The sequence below is a fragment of the Aquila chrysaetos genome, chromosome 2, assembly GCF_900496995.4.
Source record: "Aquila chrysaetos chrysaetos chromosome 2, bAquChr1.4, whole genome shotgun sequence".
NCBI classification, from domain to species: domain Eukaryota; kingdom Metazoa; phylum Chordata; class Aves; order Accipitriformes; family Accipitridae; genus Aquila; species Aquila chrysaetos.
This window is the reverse complement of record NC_044005.1, coordinates 4,838,073-4,857,148: the sequence shown is the minus strand read 5'-3', so window position 1 is coordinate 4,857,148 and position 19,076 is coordinate 4,838,073. Positions and strand designations below refer to the sequence as shown.

At 44.9% G+C, this 19,076-nt stretch overlaps 1 protein-coding gene across 3 annotated transcripts; it reads right to left on the bottom strand.

Moving 5' to 3' along the window:
* Nucleotides 1-4,240: 4,240 nt before the first annotated feature.
* On the bottom strand, nt 4,241-17,338 carry MAPK1IP1L (mitogen-activated protein kinase 1 interacting protein 1 like). 3 transcript variants are annotated; one of them, XM_030043747.2, is made up of 4 exons: nt 17,204-17,338; nt 8,767-8,794; nt 7,511-8,224; nt 4,241-7,050 (listed from the first exon to the last, which is right to left on the bottom strand). In XM_030043747.2, the coding sequence occupies exons 2-4, from the start codon at nt 8,788-8,790 to the stop codon at nt 7,039-7,041; spliced, it is 750 nt and encodes a 249-aa protein (XP_029899607.1). In that variant the 5' UTR covers nt 8,791-8,794; nt 17,204-17,338; the 3' UTR covers nt 4,241-7,038. The 3 variants fall into 3 exon arrangements, with proteins under 3 accessions (XP_029899607.1, XP_040985169.1, XP_029899598.1); XM_041129235.1 differs by lacking the exon at nt 17,204-17,338 and adding an exon at nt 11,426-11,445; XM_030043738.2 differs by lacking the exon at nt 17,204-17,338 and adding an exon at nt 10,837-11,179.
* Between the last annotated feature and the right edge of the window lie 1,738 nt (nt 17,339-19,076).

The following is a 19,076-nucleotide window of genomic DNA, read 5'->3' as shown; positions in this document are numbered from 1 at the left end:
GTGCTCTTCCTGGAGAAGTCAAACCTAACGCAGTGCCATACAAATCTGCGCAAAGATGCAAGTTACGACGACATCTCCCAACCAGCACTATAAGTCACTAGGATGTTGTTGGGTTTTCCCCATTTTTTATCAAGTTCAACGTTAAAAATAATCGATACCAGGTACAGCCTTCTCTGCCAGGGAGGATTTGCCAAGGACAGGCCAGCACTGCCATCTGCTGATGGCAGCAGCACGGTGGATGCGCAGCTACCAGCTCCGAGAGGAAAAAAAAAAAAAAAAAAAAAAATCATGACCTCATTTTTCCAGCATCTGATTTTGCTCCGAACCACTCAGAGCGGTTTTGGCTCGGTGTCGCTCTCTTTTTAGCGACTACTTACTCTGACAGCCAGTACAGACCAAGAGGAGAGCATCCAGACGAGGAGGGGTGCCATCATCCCCGTGTCCCAGGTGAACGCGGTGTTGCTCACGCTCGGCTTTCCCAGCAGGAAAACGGGGACAGCCTCAAGGTTGAAACGCAAACATGAAAGCGTGAAGTGGAAGCTGCTAAGACTTCGAAGCGCCTGTATTAAAAAGCTTTCAAGATAATCAACTCCGATGGTGTCTCCTTGAGGAGCGCCAACGAACTCCAGCTTTACACAGCCCAACAGGCCGTGAGAACAAGCTCCAGGGTATTAAAGCATTAATTCTTCCCACTTCTAAGCAAGCTTAAAAATAGGATATTCTGCCACCTTCTCTGTGCTGGAGGGTGTTGCCCTATACCTGAAGGGAATACAGGCAAATTCAAAAGCACAGGATTCAAAACCCCTTTGAACAATTTCTATCGTACAAAGCGCTATATAAAGCTTTTCACATCATGCAAATTAAGTACATTCTTGTGAAAAGGCACCATAATACAGTTTTACTTTTCATTATCCTTTAACAACTTAGGAAAATGGAGTATCCTGACAGATCACCCCTTGTTAGCACACACTGGCTCCCCACCAGAAGCCATAGATCTACCCGAGAACAACACTGCGCTAATTAGCCAGAGTAAGCCCAAGAAGTCACAAATAAAATCTGCAGTCATTTGTCACCGTCCGAGTTTGGTTTGGGAACGGATAAATTCCATGTTTGCTTTTAATCCGACATGGAACAGTGTGAATTTCTTAAGAGTCATGGGGTGATTCTGGTGGGAAGGGACATCGGGAGGTTCCTAATCCCCACTCGGAGCCGGGCGAGCTCCGAGGTCAGCCTGGGCTGCTCAGGGCTTTACCCAGGCCAGCCTTCAAAACCTCCAAGGATGGAGACTGCACAACCTCTTTGCGCAACCCTCTCCAATGCCTAACTGCTGTCCACACGGTAAAAGTTTCTCCTCGTTGCTGGTCTGACCCTCTTACTTAAACTCACGCCATCATCCAGTTTTGCAGCAATACAAGCTGGTGCCAGCAGGAAGTTTTCCTCTTCAAACCTAAACTATAAATAATTCCCCCCCATTTCACACCGAGGATGCCAGCTCCAGCCTAAACATCACTCGGAAACAGCTAGTAACAGGATAAGGCACAGCAGGGTATCCAACTTCTACCCAACCTCCCCTCCAGGATCGAACCTTTAATAATTTAAACATCTCATCCTCCCCAGGATCCCTCTTGAGCTCAGAGAAACGAGTTCCTCTGCAGAGCATGAAATGAAACGCTTACGGTAGCCACGTGCTCCAGCTCCTCTTCTGGCTGAGCTTCCTCCCACGGACAAACAGCCCAAGACAAGCGTGTCTCCTCACCAAGGCCACGGTCCCATTTCCACCGCTCTCTGCAGCGGCGCCGGCTTTTTACTCTGCCCCATTCAGCAGAACGCTTCGTGGGACGTACACGGGGCTGCACCAGAGAAATTAGCTGGGTTAAAGATAACGGGGGGGTGGCGGAGGGGGAAGAGATAGGGAGATGTATGTTAAGCCATCATTACTGCCAAGCGAAATAAATTCAGTGATCGATGGCACAGCTTGTTGCAAGAGTTTAAGGGTTAATTGCTACAAGAATTCCCTCCCCTAATCACAAGAATATGAATCTGCAAGAGCAGGTAAGATCTTGTGCAGACAACAGAACCAGGACCTGAAATTAAACCCAAAGGCGTGCCAAGCGACTTCTCAGCACAGCCCTTCCCTGCCATGAGAAAGTTGGAAAGATGACAGAAACAGAAGTATTGCTATTTTATCTCTCCCTCTCTCATTTAACAGGGAGGGTACCCTTCGGAAAGTGATACTACAGAACCGAAGTGCTTGTACTCTTACGCTGACTATCCCTTTTTACTTAGCTAGGTGTAACTTGTAACTTAACTTTACCCTACTCTCTGATCTGCTGCACAGGGGATACAAAGTCCCCATTCTTCTGTCTTCACTGCCATCAAATGGGTCAACTTGAACAGAGGTACCTGCTTTCAACAGCATACTGCCTTGGTGCACACAGCTTTTAACGTTGGATTTCCCACATACCTGAGAAATTCTGCAGGCAAGAGTGACCAAAAAAAAAAATTTTGTTATCTTGCCATTATCAGCTTAATGGGTGTGTGCGTGCACGCACATTTTTACATCAAGTTAACTCAAATTCTGCTGAATTGTGAGAGCAGAGGAAAAGTTATAGTTGATCCTCCCACTATGACTACCTTGAAAACGTATTTGGGCAAACCGGGCCAATACGAAGTGAAGTACGCGAACGTCACGTCTACGCAGCCCTTATCCCTCTTCAGACCACGACCTTCGGTCCCGCGAGCCCTGCCCGTGCCACCCACGCGCCCAGGTATCAGTGACTCCCGGGTGCAGCCCAGAGCTCACGACCCCCAGCGTCGCAAATTGCAATATCCAGCCACAGAGCCCGGCCGGATCCAAGTCCACTCGAGACCTTTCCCCAGATGTCTCGGGACAAGCACACTACACTGTGCAATGCAGTGACAGTTAATCTTGCAGCGTGTACTAGTGGATTAGAAGCTTGTAGTAAAAGTTGAAACTTGTATTTCTTGATTTGCCAGATGACACTTAATGTGCTAATCTATTATGTGCCCAGTGAGTAACGGCTCTTTGAAGTGTATAGAACTGCACTCTAGTAACTGGAATTTTGCTCTTAACTTCAGAAATTCTTCTATTAAGAAAAATATGTATGCAAAGTTTTGTCCTTACTTAGGTGCCTAAGGGCTCTTACTACGCAGAGGTTAAGGACAACCTTCCTATCAACGTCCCACCCTTTGGACAGTGTGGAGGCAGTTTCCAACAGGCTGGTCAGTGGATCAATGCCTGGAGAGAGTTCAGGGGGTCTGCCTTCACAACCCCAGACCAGAACTAACACATCCTACGCTGTGGATCTAACTGTGCACAAACTCACCGCTTTGCAAGACCCCTGGAACAGTTTTTTCGAACCTAACTACTCCCCTAAGAATTATGTAGATAAGTATCACTTGTCAGATGCTCCCCAAAACTTTGATTAAATTTTTTGGGGCCTGCAGGGCAGTAAGCAATTAACATAATTGGATCACCATGCCCATGTCTTCATCTCTACCAGTGCAAGAGAGTTGCAAGAGACAATTCATTTGAGGAATCCAGAGCAGCAGACAATCCCACAGCTAAACACTCTTAAGATGAAGCATTGGCCACGCATTGTGTTGTTCTCTTAACAGATGTAAGGATTACATTCGGTGCACGGTCTAAGAAGAGCTTGTTTTCTAAGCCTTAAAGTGGATAAATATTTTTATTTCCACTCTTTACTGCTCACTGCTGCCATTTTTACCTTCCTGAAAGGGTGAAGGTGTGGACAAAGGTAGCAGCATTGGCCAGCTCAGCGTGAACCGTTCTGCGGGCCACCATATACGAAAAATGTAAACCATAGTGATGCCCAGACTTTGTAGTTCACACCACTGCCAAGCCCTGGAGTTTCTCAAACATTATTATCCACCCTATCCTACCAAACTCCTGAGAAGCATATAAAAACATTGGTTTGCAGGCCACTTACCACATCCACATCTGTCAATCTAGCACAGGAACTGTTCAGAGCCAGGAAAAAATCCACACCACACTCTCTTCACAGGTAAAAAATAAGTCCCATTCCTCCTCTAGAACAAGATCAGATCTTTTTTCTCTTGATTAACAAGGCAGTTTGTGAACAAGGGATAACTGAGGCTGACATGCTACAATAGAGCAATGGTCACATCCACATTTAATATGCCTTATGCACAGGCTGCAAAAAAATCACAAAAGGAAGAGGAAAAACACTCACAGAAGTCAAGTAATTCTGATTTTATATTCAGTCTTTGCAAATCAAGGATGTCCTATTTTTACTATTCATTCAAGGCAAAAGTCTACACAAGCATGTCAAAAGCAGTAATTGAAAAACAGTAAACACAACAGTCTTGAAAATACGTTTAATGTCTAATCTTATACAAAAGTGACAGCATTTTCAAAAAAATATCAAATCCTGTATTTATAGCTTCTCACTATCATACAGCAATATTTGTTTCATCTAAAGAAAATACAGCAGCAGGTGATAATCTATACTTTAAAGATGTGATTGCTTATATTTCATATTGTAAACAAATGCAGTATGTCAATCTCAAAGCACAAGTCAAAACGAACTTCTCAGCAATTTAACTCAAATGATGCATAGAAATGTACAAATTCCATTGCAAAAGCTTCAGGCCAGAAGTTGCTCACACTTGACATAACATGTGATAAAGTTACTACACGGTATATAGTGACAACTTGAGTTTTTACACAATAGATTAACAGGTATACCCTTTTCACTGCTATGCAAAGAACTTTGCTCACAAAAACAAAGGGGTTATGAAACAGTTTTCATGACCTCAAGAAATACGAATATACATTGAAAAACATCCCATATATACTGAATTTTAGCCTAAATGTTCCAGTAATAAATCCTGCCTATTTCAGGAAGAACCTAGAAGTCTAGTTACTTTTACAAATCCCCTTTCCAAAAATCATTACTCGCTACGTTTGCTTCATCCTTTCCTACCTCTTCCCATTCCCTGCAAAGACATATGGCCAGTGCAATTTCAAACTGGAGTGCTGCTACTGCATGATCCATTCATTTGGAATAAATGTTTTTTCATTACATTGATTTATAATCTAAGGCTGCAGGTATCAAAAAAAGCACTTGAGCAAATGTAGTCAGTGTTCTCTTACGTTTTTAATGAGTCTTGCCAAGATCTAAGCCAAGTCGGTTTGGGGGACAACTGGGGCTTGTTTAAGGTTAGTGAAGACTTGTACTTTTGGTTCCTATTTCTAGGGTTACAGATGCTAGGTTTTAAGCTGAAATGTTAAGTATTTTCGTTCAGCTCCAGTATTGTCTTCCTAAAACAAAAAAGACACATACCTTTGCTATTAGCTTTCATGACATTAGATTAAAACAGCCACGGCCGAGCTGACTGCTTTCTTCTGCAAAAACATTGCAGGATTTTGCCATAAAGGCTAAGACTACTAACAAGCATCACCACCAGGTCACCCCATTTGTTTTTTTAAGTAGTCCATCACATGCATGCAGGAAGCCACGATAAGGTACTGGAAGAGAATTAACTTGCTTTCACAGTTCCGTGATACAAAGACTCCCTAATGAGCTACCATGTTAAGAAAAATTTGTTCCTAATTCTACCTACAGAGGCTAAGTTAGGATATCCCCAGCTGGGGATGAAACAAACTGTCCATGGTCAAAGTCTAGGCTATGAAGTACCACGAAGAGTGCCAGAACTCCTCACTGACACATGGCTGTGTGTCTTGGTAATGCTAAACTAGCATTGCAGCAAACCCCTTGCATGCTCTTTGCACAGATATGGCAGGAATATGAAAACTTAACTGCAGTGCCCCTTCAGAGGGGAGACAGCTACGCAGCAGTGCACAGGCTTCTAGACATTCAATTACTCCCAAATTACACTTACTCAGTGAGGTATGCAGACACCGAGCTGAGAACAGAGGACTTCTCCGCATTACAATATTCAGCAGAGGCCCGATGAGACCTCCTCGTTCTCAACTGTGGCAATAAGGATCTTTGTAGCTGACAGAACTAAACGCCAAGCCAAGAACTGCCGGGAAGGGAATTGTCAGGTTGGGTTTTTTGATCTTTTAAGCTCAAGTTCAGTTTCAGGGACTCTGAAAAAGTCTGCCGAGTTTACACAACCCAGCAGCAAGGTCAAATTTTATATGACTAGAACCCAGGTTAGAAATAGGGAAGTACCTTACCTAAGTGGGAATCAGTTTCTCTTTACATAGACCAAGCCAAACTTCCAACCACCACAGAATGAGAACTGGCAAAATGATGTCCTCATTTGCATGCATAAAACTCACATTTGTTGATTCAAAGTTAACTGCACATCCAGGTTATTTAATTTGCACATAAATGCCTGTTTGTGAACACGAACAGTGTGCTGACAAGTCAGACCAAGTATTTCAAATGCGCATCTTCTCTTCCGTAGTCCCAGACTGAGCAATTGTTTTGAGTATATACAAAATGCTGAGAAAACCTTCAAGTTCACATGCTCTGTCTCTTTAGTTTGAATTACTGTAGCATGTTCAAAAATTTGATTTCTTGACAAAAATCTTGAAACACTTTTTATTGACATTTTAGAATAACCTGAAAAGCGACAAAATATGACTATCCATCCGTTCAGTGACCAGCACAAGTCTGGCAACAAGACTTAAAGCATTCATGGAAATTTAAGAATTAACTTTTTTTTTTTTTTTTTTTTTTTTTTTTTTTTTTTTTAAGTCCTTGGGCCTGATTCTTTATAATCCTTACTTGGCAACTCCCATTTTTTCCAAGGAATACTTGCCAACATAAGAACCACAGATGTTAGTTTTATTTCTGCTCTTCGTAATTCATTAAATCAAACAATTATGCCAGCATACGAGCAAGGTAAATTTATGCAAACGGCTCCTTCATACCTCAAATGCACGTACAAGAGGCAAGTATTCTTCATAGCCCCAAACATTACTGAAACAAAAACCGTAAAAATCTCTGTAAGTAGTGGATGAAGGTGGAAAGCTACAGTATTTTGTTGCCCAGAACGTATTCAACGGTAAGGCTGCAAGAGACAATAATTCATGGTCAATACAGGCTTTTCACAAAGCAGTTAATTCACAGTTACAAAAATTCTTAATTAAAAACAAATTCATCCTTACAATTTGTTATTCCCTCCCTCTGTGCCCTAGAAGCAATCTCTCTAGATTACAGAGACTAGAATATTTTCTCTTTCAGAAATTATTACAAGGCTTTCCCTCCTTTTTTGCCTTTTAGAGAAGGCTTTCCAAGTAGTGGAAGACCACTGTAATGTGATGCTTAGATGCACTCCAACTTGATATAATTTCACTGTCCTAGCATATTTAGTTAAGTGTTTAAGAAGTTGGCTATTATTCCACTGACTACAGAAATAAGACAGATGTGCTGAAATTCCTTACCTGCACTAACAGGTCTTACGCAACACAATTTCCATGCTTAAAAGTGTAACATTTTAGAGTAATTCAAGACCAAAATTAAATACTCACATGGGGACCACCAGGCATTGATGGAGCACCAGCAGGACCAGATGGCACTTGAAAAGGATTAGGGGGCGTAGGATATAGTCCTGGAGCTGGATATGATCCTGTGGGTGGAGGAAATGGACCTGGCGGTGAAGGTCCCCATGTTCCAGGCGGGACCGTACCCCATGGTACTGTTGGCGCAGCCCCTGGAGTCTGGGTAGGAGCGGAATATGGCCCTGGGGGTGGATATGGCATGCTAGGTGCAGGATACTGCCCTCCCATTGTTGGTCCCCATGCTCCAGAGGGCATGGATCCCCATGGCCCAACGGGAGCAGGAGGTGCAGCTGGCTCTGTTGGACCACCGTAAGGTCTTGGAAGCTCTGGAAAGGGCATATTTGGTGGAGGATATTGCCCTGGTGGGACAGGACCTGGCACAGTTGGGGGTGGATATGGACCACCAGGAGGAGGGCAAGAGGGTCCAGTAGGAGGAGGAGGAAATGGAGCAGGCGGTCCAGGGGGCATTGAAGGATACATTCCTGTTGGTGGAGGTCCGAATGGCACGCTGGAAGCGGACGTATTTGGTGGCAGTCCGGCTGGCGCCGTAGGGGGAGCGCTTGGGTTGTTCCAAGGATTCGAAGCTGGCCAACCCTGCGGTGGCTGACCAGGCTGTTGACCAGGTTTTGTACTGCTCACTTTGGAGGTTTTAGCAGGCGACTGATCTGGTAAAGCATCTGCCAACTAAAAGATAAAGCATCAGTGAGAACATAAAATGCCTACTGGACTTACTAGTTGCAGACATTCACCCACTATGTGCATACGTTTCAGTTGCCAAAACAGGAGAAGAGCTCTTTGTTGCTGCACAGAGAGGATTACATTCATTTTTGTGCAGCTTCTACCGTTAAGGGAGAAGAGGCATTCTGACATGCTGCAGTTAGAAAACCAAAGATAAAAGGTGACCTACCACACATAGCAATAAGCAATTTCAGCGCAAATCCGAAAAGAAAAGATTTTCATAGGTTTCCATTACAGCTATTCTGACACTATTAAAGCACAACTCCCTTGTTAATATCACAGCAGAAGAGAACCCACAAGGCACCTAGCAGCTTCATATGTTTAGTCCACAGATTGCTACATCTACCCAAAAGGAAAACACCACAACTGCAATACAGAGGAAATCGCCTCTCAACTGTAAGCTCCCCTTCTTCTTGAAAAAGTATGTCAACTTTTAGAATGAAGTAACACAACTGGCTGATCTTCAGGAAAGAAAAACTGTTACTTACCGAAAAATCATCAGTTCCAGACATTTTGCTGAAAAGTAAGGTAAGATAAAGTGAAATTTGTTGAAAATAATAAAAGTATTTCAAGCAAGAGTTCATGAGACAAACTCTACATTTGTCTCATTCAAACCACAGTAAGTGTTGAACTGGCAGCACCTCTTAGCAGTGGCTTTGTTTTAATGACTCTGGCACACACAGATATGCGCTACCCAAATACTTTCCTCTTGAGAAAGTTCTCATGAAAGGAAAGTCTTCAGCCTCTACCTGTCTCATCTCAGACAGGACTGACACATAAGGTAAATGTGTCACATTACACTAAGAAAAAAAATATTTCAAGTATTCATACCAAGCAGGCAGCCTACCCAGACAGCGATGCCTGTAAAGTATTCAAGGCCTTTTCTAAACCAGGACTCAGAAAAGGTATGGCAGGCTGCTTGCAGGTAAAGATAATGCATCTAAACCAAAACATGATTAAATCCCCACACAAATCTTACTGTCAGAAATACAGGAACTGCAGTTTGCTGATGCTTTATCCTCCAATTATTTCAAAACACACTAAAGGTAGTGGATGATCTTATTTATGTTCACTGACTCTAGCTAGCTAGCCTTAACTGAACGTAGACATGGCAAAGGTGTCATTAATGCATACTTAACTTCTAACCTCTCAACACTTACAAGAAGCACTGAAAACAGGGACCAATGAGTCATGTGCTATCTTTTCATGAAGGCAACTACTGCACTTAAAGCTTTCCAGAGCTTCACCACAATGAACACTGACTGGCTTTGTCAATCTTTATTAGCCATGCAAAAGGGCAGCTGAGTTACACTCAGTTTGACTAACTGACAACAAATACTGACTAGAGGTGAATAACTGTTAAAAACATGACCAAAAGCTGGTGAAATAGGTAGATGTGCCCCAGGACAGCCAGAAGGTTTTAGGGGAGAGTGTAGGAGATAGAGAGGAACATAAGAGGAGGAAAAATGCAAAATATAAGTCAAGAGCACAAATACTACTGCCAAGTTGACCCCCAGGAAAAACAATCCTTGTTTTTCCTTGTTGATGGTGAAGACCTGACTTTTAACACAGAGACTGGTCTCAGGGACGGAGGTCTGTACAGAGAGCCTGTAACAAATAGCATTATATGCTCCATTAGATTATAAATTACATAATGTGCATATAAACTAGAGTAATCTCTGAAACTGTATTGTAAGTTTATTACTATCTATTCCTAATCTGAGGACAGTACTGGATCAGAACAAGGGGCCATTCAGCTCAGCATCCCATTTTATCTTCAACAATGACCAGCAGGGAAGAACAAGAACAGGGATGACACTCACCCCAATACTTCAATGATACCAAGCTCAGAGACTTCCTAAGTTGTAGGCAATTTCTATGGAATAACAGCCCTCAAATAACTTCTTTTCCACAAACACATCTGGTTTCCCCGCTTGCACCTACAACATCCATTGGCAAGGAACTCCACAGGGCTGCTATTTGTTACACAAAAAGGCCCCTTCTTTTTTGTTCTAAACCTGGATCTTACTAGTTTCAGTTGTTGCTCCTTCATTCTCGCAGCTGAGGAAAACAGCAAGTCTATTCTTATCCACCCTGCCCATGCTGATCATTATTCTACAGATTTTTACCATTTTCTTTTAGCTGTTCCTTCTCCAGGCTGTGAGCTCTAGCTTATTTCATTGACCCTTGTGCAGCAGCTATTCCATACCTTTGATTATGCTCTCTGCTTCTCTTTGAGGCTTTTCCAATTCTTTTGTATCTTTTGAGATGAATGACAAGAAAGAACCACACAGAATTCAAGATGTGAGATAACCATTGATTTATACAGTTTCATAATTATGTTCTGGTTTGTCTTCTATTTCCTTCCTAATACTTCTTAATGTTTCATCTGCTTTTTGATCACTACGGAACTGACACTATTGTGGCAATATTTCATTCCTCAGTGTTAAGGGTCAGCCCATCATTTTATATATGAAATTATGTGCACCAGTCTACATTTATCTACTCTGAATTACATCAGATTTATCAACATTGAATTATATCTGCCATTTTATTACCTAATCCTTTCTTTCCTGAATGGCTTCATATCAACAAGACACTGCTCATCTCATTTCCCAAGTTATTTATGACCACACTGAGCAACCCAGACCCCTGTGGAAACACAGTGAACTTCTCAGGTTACACCTAATAATTTAAATAAACCTTGCAAGAAATACCTCGTAATTTAAATAAACCTTTTAAGAAATACCTACCTACAAAGTTAGCACCCTGGTGGAAGTCAGTGCCTAATTGCATGAATCCAAAAGTTTGTTAAAGCTCCAACATTAGCTTATAACAGCATGTGGTGGGTTATCCCTGGCTGAACGCCAGGTGCCCACCAAAGCTGTTCTATCACCCCCCAACACACACCTGAACAGGGGAGAGAAAAATATAACAAAGGGCTCGTGGGTCAAGATAAGGATAGGGAGAGATCACTCAACCAATTACCATCCCAGGCAAAACAGACTCAACTTGGGGAAAATTAAATTAATTTATTACCAATCAACCAGAGTAGGGTAACGAGAAATAAAACCAAATCTCAGAACACCTTCCCTCCACCCCTCCCTTCTTCCCGGGCACAGCTTCACTCCCAGATTCTCTACCTACCCGCCCCGCGGCACAGGGGGACAGGGAATGGGGGTTACGGTCAGTTCATCGCACATTGTCTCTGCTGCTTCATCCTCTTCAGGGGCAGGACTCCTCACACTCATCCCCTGGTCCAGCGTGGGGTCCCTCCCACAGGAGACAGTCCTCCACGAACTTCTCCAATGTGGGTCCTTCCCATGGGCTGCAGTTCTTCAGGAAATGCTCCAGCGTGGGTCCCTTCCACAGGGTGCAGTCCTTCAGGCACAGACTGCTCCAGCGTGGGTCCCCCACGGGGTCACAAGTCCTGCCAGAAAACCTGCTCCAGCGTGGGCTCCTCTCTCCACAGATCCGCAGGTCCTGCCAGGAGCCTGCTCCAGCGCGGGATTCCCACAGGGTCCCAGCCTCCTTCGGGCATCCCCCTGCTCCGGCGTGGGGTCCTCCACAGGCTGCAGGTGGAGATCTGCTCCACCATGGACCTCCCTGGGCTGCAGGGGGACAGCCTGCCTCACCATGGTCTTCCTCACGGGCTGCAGGGGAATCCCTGCTCTGGCACCTGGAGCATCTCCTCCCCCTCCTTCTTCACTGACCTGGGGGTCTGCACCGAGCGTTGTTTCTCTCACTCCTCTCTCTCTGGCTGCAGTTGCTGTTGCACAGCAACTTTTCCCCTTTCTTAAAATCTGTTATCTTAGAGGCGCTACCACTATCGCTGATGAGCTTGGCCTCGAGCCGCCGGTGGTCCACCTTAGAGCCAGCTGGCATTGGCTCTGTTGGACATAGGGGAAGCTTCCAGCAGCTTCTCACAGAAGCCACCCCTGTAGCCCCCCTGCTACCAAAACCTTGCCATGCAAACCCAACACACAGCAGTAGTTCATTCAAGTAAGTACAAATACCTGTATCAGATGAGGTAGACTGTTCAGATAGATGACTATTTGTTTAAACTTGAGAAACCGACTGAATTACATCAGGAAAGTGGTTTCTGCTCCCATTAGTAACAGCTCAGCTGTTCAAGAGACATCTACCAGAAAAAGCTCAATTTCTCTTCAATAAATACCTCTAATGTTAAAAGAGTTCATTAGTTTTTGCAATGTACCGTGCTCAATAATAATCAGAAGTTGATATGTGCTTTTTACTGGCATTGTAGTTCAATTTACCTATATAGACATAGAAACTATTTAATATAACCCATAAAATATAGGAAATCAATCATTAATATACAGACAAGTACAAAAATAACTTTTTACGTAAGTGCACATGTAAATGTATTCATAAGCAAAAAACCCCCAAACAAAACCAGGTTAACAAAAAGCAACACCAAAACAGGCCAAGAGAATCATCCTTTCTTTAGGCAGATGGAGAGATGGAATAAGACCAACTGAAAAACAGATCTACAAGAGACTGAAAAAAAGCTCACAGAAGAAGTTAGAACATATGCCGCAAGGGAGAGAAGGAAGAAAGGAAACAAACCTGAAGGAGAACTCAGAAGAAAATCCCATGATCTGTCACAAAAGTGACAGAGTAGTAAATTCAAGTCAAAGCAGTGGATGAATACAGTTGTAACAGGCCTGCTTACAAAATATCAACAAATAGCCCCAATATTTGTCAGTAGGTAATTTCAAAATACTTCTGTGACATGAAAATTAAGGAAACAATTCTACTGCATGACTTATAAAAAAAAGTGCAGTTAAGCATAGCTTATAATGAGATTTAGTGGCTTTTTTACTTTGGCAAGCAGACAAGAGCAACATTTGTTGGCAACATTTAGCATAACTGAGTCAATGCCAAGCATGTCAAGGATCCTCTCGCAGACAGGATGGCCTACTTCAGGGACATTTTTTAAACATACATTTAATCTGGGTACTGCCACCTTCATTTAATAAAAAAGAAACTGAAATTACCATTAGATGCATTCAGAGAACATATGAACTAATTTGTACTTAAACCTAGAACCCATATTCCATTCAAGTCATTCAACACTAGCATAAAGCATTTCAATCAAAACTTTACAGAAATATCAATTATATTTGTAAGAGCATTGCCCAAGGCATTCACATGCTCACAAATTGGACTCAGAGACACTGTCAGACAGAAGACCTCCACGTAACGCCATTTTAAAGTCCCCACTGGTCACACGTGGGCTCAAGATTTTAGAAGAATGTACTGCATGGTACCTTCACTATATTTCTAGAGTCAGTAGAGTTAACAAATGGACTCTCATTTTCTCTTGAAGCTTTCCTAGAAGAGCACTGCGCAAGCACTGACATGAGCAGAGAAAAGCCAATTCATGTAATAGCCGTCCGTTTGCCACATTTAAACTCTACTTCCAACTACTCTTTCCTGGACTTGGGGGGAAGAAAGAGTGAGTGGAAAGAGCGTTCAGGAGTTTAAGTAATTTGGCAGGGAGTAGAAAGACTACAGAACTGGCAGCATTCAAACTGAAGGCCTGATCGCATCCAGTGTGCTGTAAGATAAGATTTCCTTTGTTTTCTGAAGGCCGCCGCCCCTGGAAACATCCCCTGCTTTCCAGAAGCGCAGAGCCTGCCAGCTCCAGATCGGCTGGTCAGGGCACCGTTTCTCAGCCACCTCTGAGAACACATTTGGCCAGAAGTGCAAAACTGAAGCGAGGGAAAGAGAGAGATGACTGATGCCTGCAAAAAAGGCATCTAGGAGCAGAATCTCTCTCATCCTTTACCCTGAAGAGCGATGAGACGGCATGAAGGACTTCCACTGCACCTACCCAGAAACCATACACAGCCAAATCTTCAGACCACAGTCCAAGCCCTCCTGGACACCCACGAGCTGCTCCCAAAAATTAACAGCAGGTAGGCAAGACAAGCAAGCCTGCTGGGCTCTGTGCTGCAGGCTGGAGAAAGGTTGGGAAGCACTCCTCCGACACGGCACTGGCAGGCTAGGTCTACCAACAGCGTTCAAGACCAGCTGGCAATTTTCAGAGAGGTCTGTGAAAACCCCATTTCTGGAAGCGTGATGCTACATGTGGCATACTAAATCTGTCCTACTAAACAGCTTCCACAGTGTTTTTTAAGCTCTAAACCCTCTCTGATCACATCCAGCCCAACTGAAACTGATGGATGCAGCAGCATTTTTTCCCATGCTCTTGCCTTTCCTGGCTTTTATCCATCATCAGTCCTCAGGGACCCTCATTAGAAAGAGCTGTCCAAAACAGTTTTTCTCTCTTTTACTAAAGCTATCCAAAACTAAGCATCAACTGCTTGCCTTTTTTTTTTTTTTTTTTTTTTTTTTTTTGAGTTGTATGACATTTTTCGAACACTTGATGTGCCTGATTTAGTTCTTGTCTCCAAGATTATCTTTCAAACACAGAAAAATGCTTTCTAGACGCAACAGGCTCTGCTGCATTTCCACTGGGTGGCATGGCTCTCTCAGCAAAGAAGTTCTTTTGTCACTGTAACATGACTAATACCTACCAGCATAACCTCATCTACAACAAGATTTCTGCCCACATAAGTATAACTACCCAACATAGCTATACAGATAAAATGGAAGAGAGACCAAATCTTTGACAGCTTCTAAATGTTTTCTAAAATATGCAAATTTCTGCAGCTTCTACCTTCAGGCATTAAGCATCAACATTTTATAGCTGGCCTTTCCCCATCTTTAATGCCTTCTCAGCAGCTGCACTGATGCACTTGCGTACCATGCAATCATTTAGTCTGACCTGCATGTTTATTCATTGGGAGAACAAAGACAATTGGTAAACAGACTGAAGGGAAAAAACCAACAGTTACATCATTAGTAGCTACGTGAGATTTGGTAATCTTTCTGCCCCTTCCCACATCCATTTTGACTGACAAAAAGGAGAGAAGTCAGATTTTTAGTTTTCAGATTTTCCGGACAGATTGAATTAAGAGTGACAACCAAAATGTTGCATTTGCTATAAATTATCAACTACCAGAAAAAAAAAAATTCTTCAAAATAGAGGTCTTACCAGTTTCCAAAACCTGTAAAATATAAAGCCATAAGGAACTGTAATCTGTTCCAGTCTTCCACCCATGACAGGCCATTCAGTTTCACAGCTGCCTCCCCACCAAGACCAGACCTAATCACTTCAGATGGTAACCACATCACAGGCAGATGGTTCCAAACTCAGCAGACATCCATCACTTCCAAGGTGGCTTGTTTGTGTCCCAGCTGTGATACAAAATCAGTGGAGAACAGCGAGTCTCCACTGCCAAAGATTACTCCTGTCCACACCATCCTACCCTGTGAATCTTGCAAAAGATGTATTAGTCCAGCAGCTCCGAATAATTAAAACATATCTTCCACAGTTGCCTCTCAACTTTCTTGAGAGCTGTGGAGCCCATTCTCAGCATGTTATCCTCATTTTTTAAAGTGTGCTTTACTTCTCATTTATAGCTTTAGCTTCCAATTATCAATTCTTCAGAAATCTTCCCAAACTAGCTGTAAAAGCTATTTAAAGAGTACCTGTGTTCTCCTCCTACCAAAGCTATATACTCAGGAATTATCAGCTTAATTATTTTTATCTGTTTTGGATGAAATAAACATACTCACCCCGAGTGTGAGTGATTATCAAATCTCTTCACTGCAGGGTTTTTGGTGTGTTGTCCCCATCGTCCCCTCCCAAAACATCAAAACTGTGTGTCATATTCCAGTTCTAGCCTCAACAGTAACAAACCACACACCCTTCTGCTCCTTAACATAGGCTCTTTTCCAGGACAACTGCTTTTCAGGATACAATCTCACTGCATGGATACAGCTGGCATCTTTCACATCTTGATTTGGCACTGTTAAAAAGTACTTGAATGAACTCGAGTTTCAGGAATATCAAAAGTGCTTTCCAGGACTGGCTTGATATTTACCATAAATTTTTGCATCAGCCACTGGCCTCCACAGGTCTTGGGAAGGGTAGTTTCAGGGCGTGTCATTTTTGCTTAAAAAAAAAAAGCTACCTTTGTTCTAACATCCACTGACAATGAACAGCATCAGATCAACGCTGTTTTCCATAGAAATCACCTAGAAGCAAGTTCTCTCTCAGAGATGAAACCTGTCGGATAAGTAGCTCTCTCTCCAAGCAATGTGCCCTTTGATACCACACAGTGCTAGCTTTCCCAGTAAGTCAGCTACCTTGTTAACATTTGATAAAATGAATCAATTTCTCATAAACTCTAAGAAATTGACTTGCCCGAGCCCTTCTTTGGCGAAGAACCTTTGAGTTAAAGAGTCACTGACACGCGATCCACAATCATTTATATAGTCATTTACAGATTACGACCATATAGCATAAACACGAGCCGAGAGAGCATTTTACCCGGCCAAGACACAAACAGCTACCACCGTTACACAAAGTAAACTGGGATCCGCTACAAACGAACCTCCTTCGCTGTGCCGACATCAGCAAAGCCGGCCCCACGTAACCGAAAGCGGCAGCAGCCATTAGGCCGCCACCGGCACCCCCAAGCGATACGCCCTCCCCCGGCGGCGGGTCTCCGGGCGGGGTGGGGGGGGTGGGGAGGCCGGTTTCTGCCACTCACTCGAGGCCAGCGACCCCCGGTACCACCCCTCCGCAGCTCGCCGGGGCTGAGCGAGTCGGCGGCACCTCCCCGCCCACCTCTCCCGGGGGTTTGAAGGGGGAAGAGCCAGCTGCGGCCCGGCGCTCCCCGGGGGCGGTGTGGGGTGGAACCCCCCTCCCTTCCCTCCCCACCCCGGTCAGGCCCACCCTCCCTCCCTCCCGCTGGCTGGCTAACGGGCCGGCCAGGCGGCAGAGCGCCGTTCCGGCCCGCCGGCCGCCCTACAGGCGGCGGGTACCTGGGCGGGAGGAGCGGAGCAGGAGCGGGAACGGGAGCGCGGCGCAGGCCAGGAGCCAGGCAGCAGGCGGCGGCCCGCAGCACCACCGCCACCCCCGACGCCCAGGCGGAAGCGGAACTGCGTCACGCACCCCGCCTCCCCAACGCCCGGAAGGTCACGCGCTTAGCCCCACCCACCCACCCCCCGAGGAGCGTCGCGCCCACTCCCCGCCCACTCCACTGCGGGGCACGTGACAATCCCCCCCCCCCCCCCGCCGCCGCCGCCGTTGCCGCCGCGCGGTCACGTGGTCCCTTCCCGCCCGCTGCCTCCCGCGCGCCCCGGGGCGGCTGAGGCGCTGACAGGATTCGGCCGGCGGCTCCCGCCCGCCGCGGGTCGGGGTCCCCACCGGGACGGGCGGCTTTTCTCCCCGGCCTCGGAGCACCCAGAGGCGGCACTACTCGGCGACGTTCGTTCCGCCGCCCGCCGAAGGGTGTTTTCAGCGGTGCGGAGGGTGATCTGTAGCCCTTTGCCGTCTCGGCTGACGGGTTTCCCCTCAGCTAGCACAAAATCCCACCAGATTGTACCTAAACTTAGACAAAACGTCTGCTTTTCACGTTTCGGACCTAAAGGATGGACGGCGCACCTGAACGCTTGGCAGGTTTTCTCACACGAGATAATGACCTCTCCCTGCCTACCTCCATACCCTCAGAGCCTCGTGGTGAGGAGGACTAAATACATCGCATCGTTTGCCTGCCCTGCCCCTCCGAGCTATGACACTAATCCTGCAAGCGTTTGCATACACAGATAATTCCGTTAAACTCAGCAGAAACGCGGGCATGGCCGATGCCGAGCACATGCCGATGGTCCTCTCCCGTGCGCTGGTGCCCTTCCCTTTGCCAGCACGCATCTATTTGTACTTTTCAAGGTCATTATTCGGCCGTTTCTGAAGCAACTGGGAAAAAGCAGCAGGACGAGCAGGCCCCAGGCATGAAACTGCAATATTTTTACTGCTTTATTTGCAGAAATCATTACTATAAAAACTAAATGGGTAGTCGCTACAGACCCAGTCCCGCAATGGCATGATATCCCATTAATCTGCTCCCTCCAAATTTAAACTCTGTGGAAAATTTAGGCTGACTTCACAGTTCCTTTGCAATTGCCTTTCCGAGTAGGACGATCACTGGAAGTTTGTGTAGAAACAGCACTGCTGGCATGGCCTCGTTGGGAGAAGTGAGCAAATAAGAGTGAAACCAATCTGCCTTCCAGCTGTGTGCCGGGCACAGCGGTTCAGCTCACCTTCGCTTTTCCACGCTCGAAAGACCTCGCCGTGGGCGGTTGCTTCTGTGTCCTGGACTGCCAGCAGTGACAGCAGGAGTCCCCAGAGCATGACGTTTCTTCCCAAGTAATCTGGTAGTTAGAAACCTTAATTAATGAGCAAACATGTGGCTGATGATGGTGATGATGTGTCACTTCAAATAACAAACTGGGAATGCAATAGTACTTTTAATGAATAACCTTACCAGCCAACCTTGCCAACCTTGACGTTAGGATTGCCCAATGTGTAATAAGTGTATCCCCCTCTTTGCAGAAGCAGAAGATGATGAATTTTTGCACAAATATTTATTTGTATACACAGCTTTCCCCTCCTTCAGGCAAACATAGCTCTTCATCTGTGTGTATGTATTTGCTGAAGGTTGTAAAAAGACCTGCAGACGCGACTTTGCACAATTTGTGGGCAATTGATCCATCTTAGTGCCAGGAATGGGACTCGGGGGGCCTAACGCTGAGCCCTGGCCACATCCTATTGGAAGACATTACTTTGCACTCTAGATTATGTAATGGAAAACAAGTTGGGATGAAATTGCAAATTTAGAACTTGCGTGCAGCTCTTAAG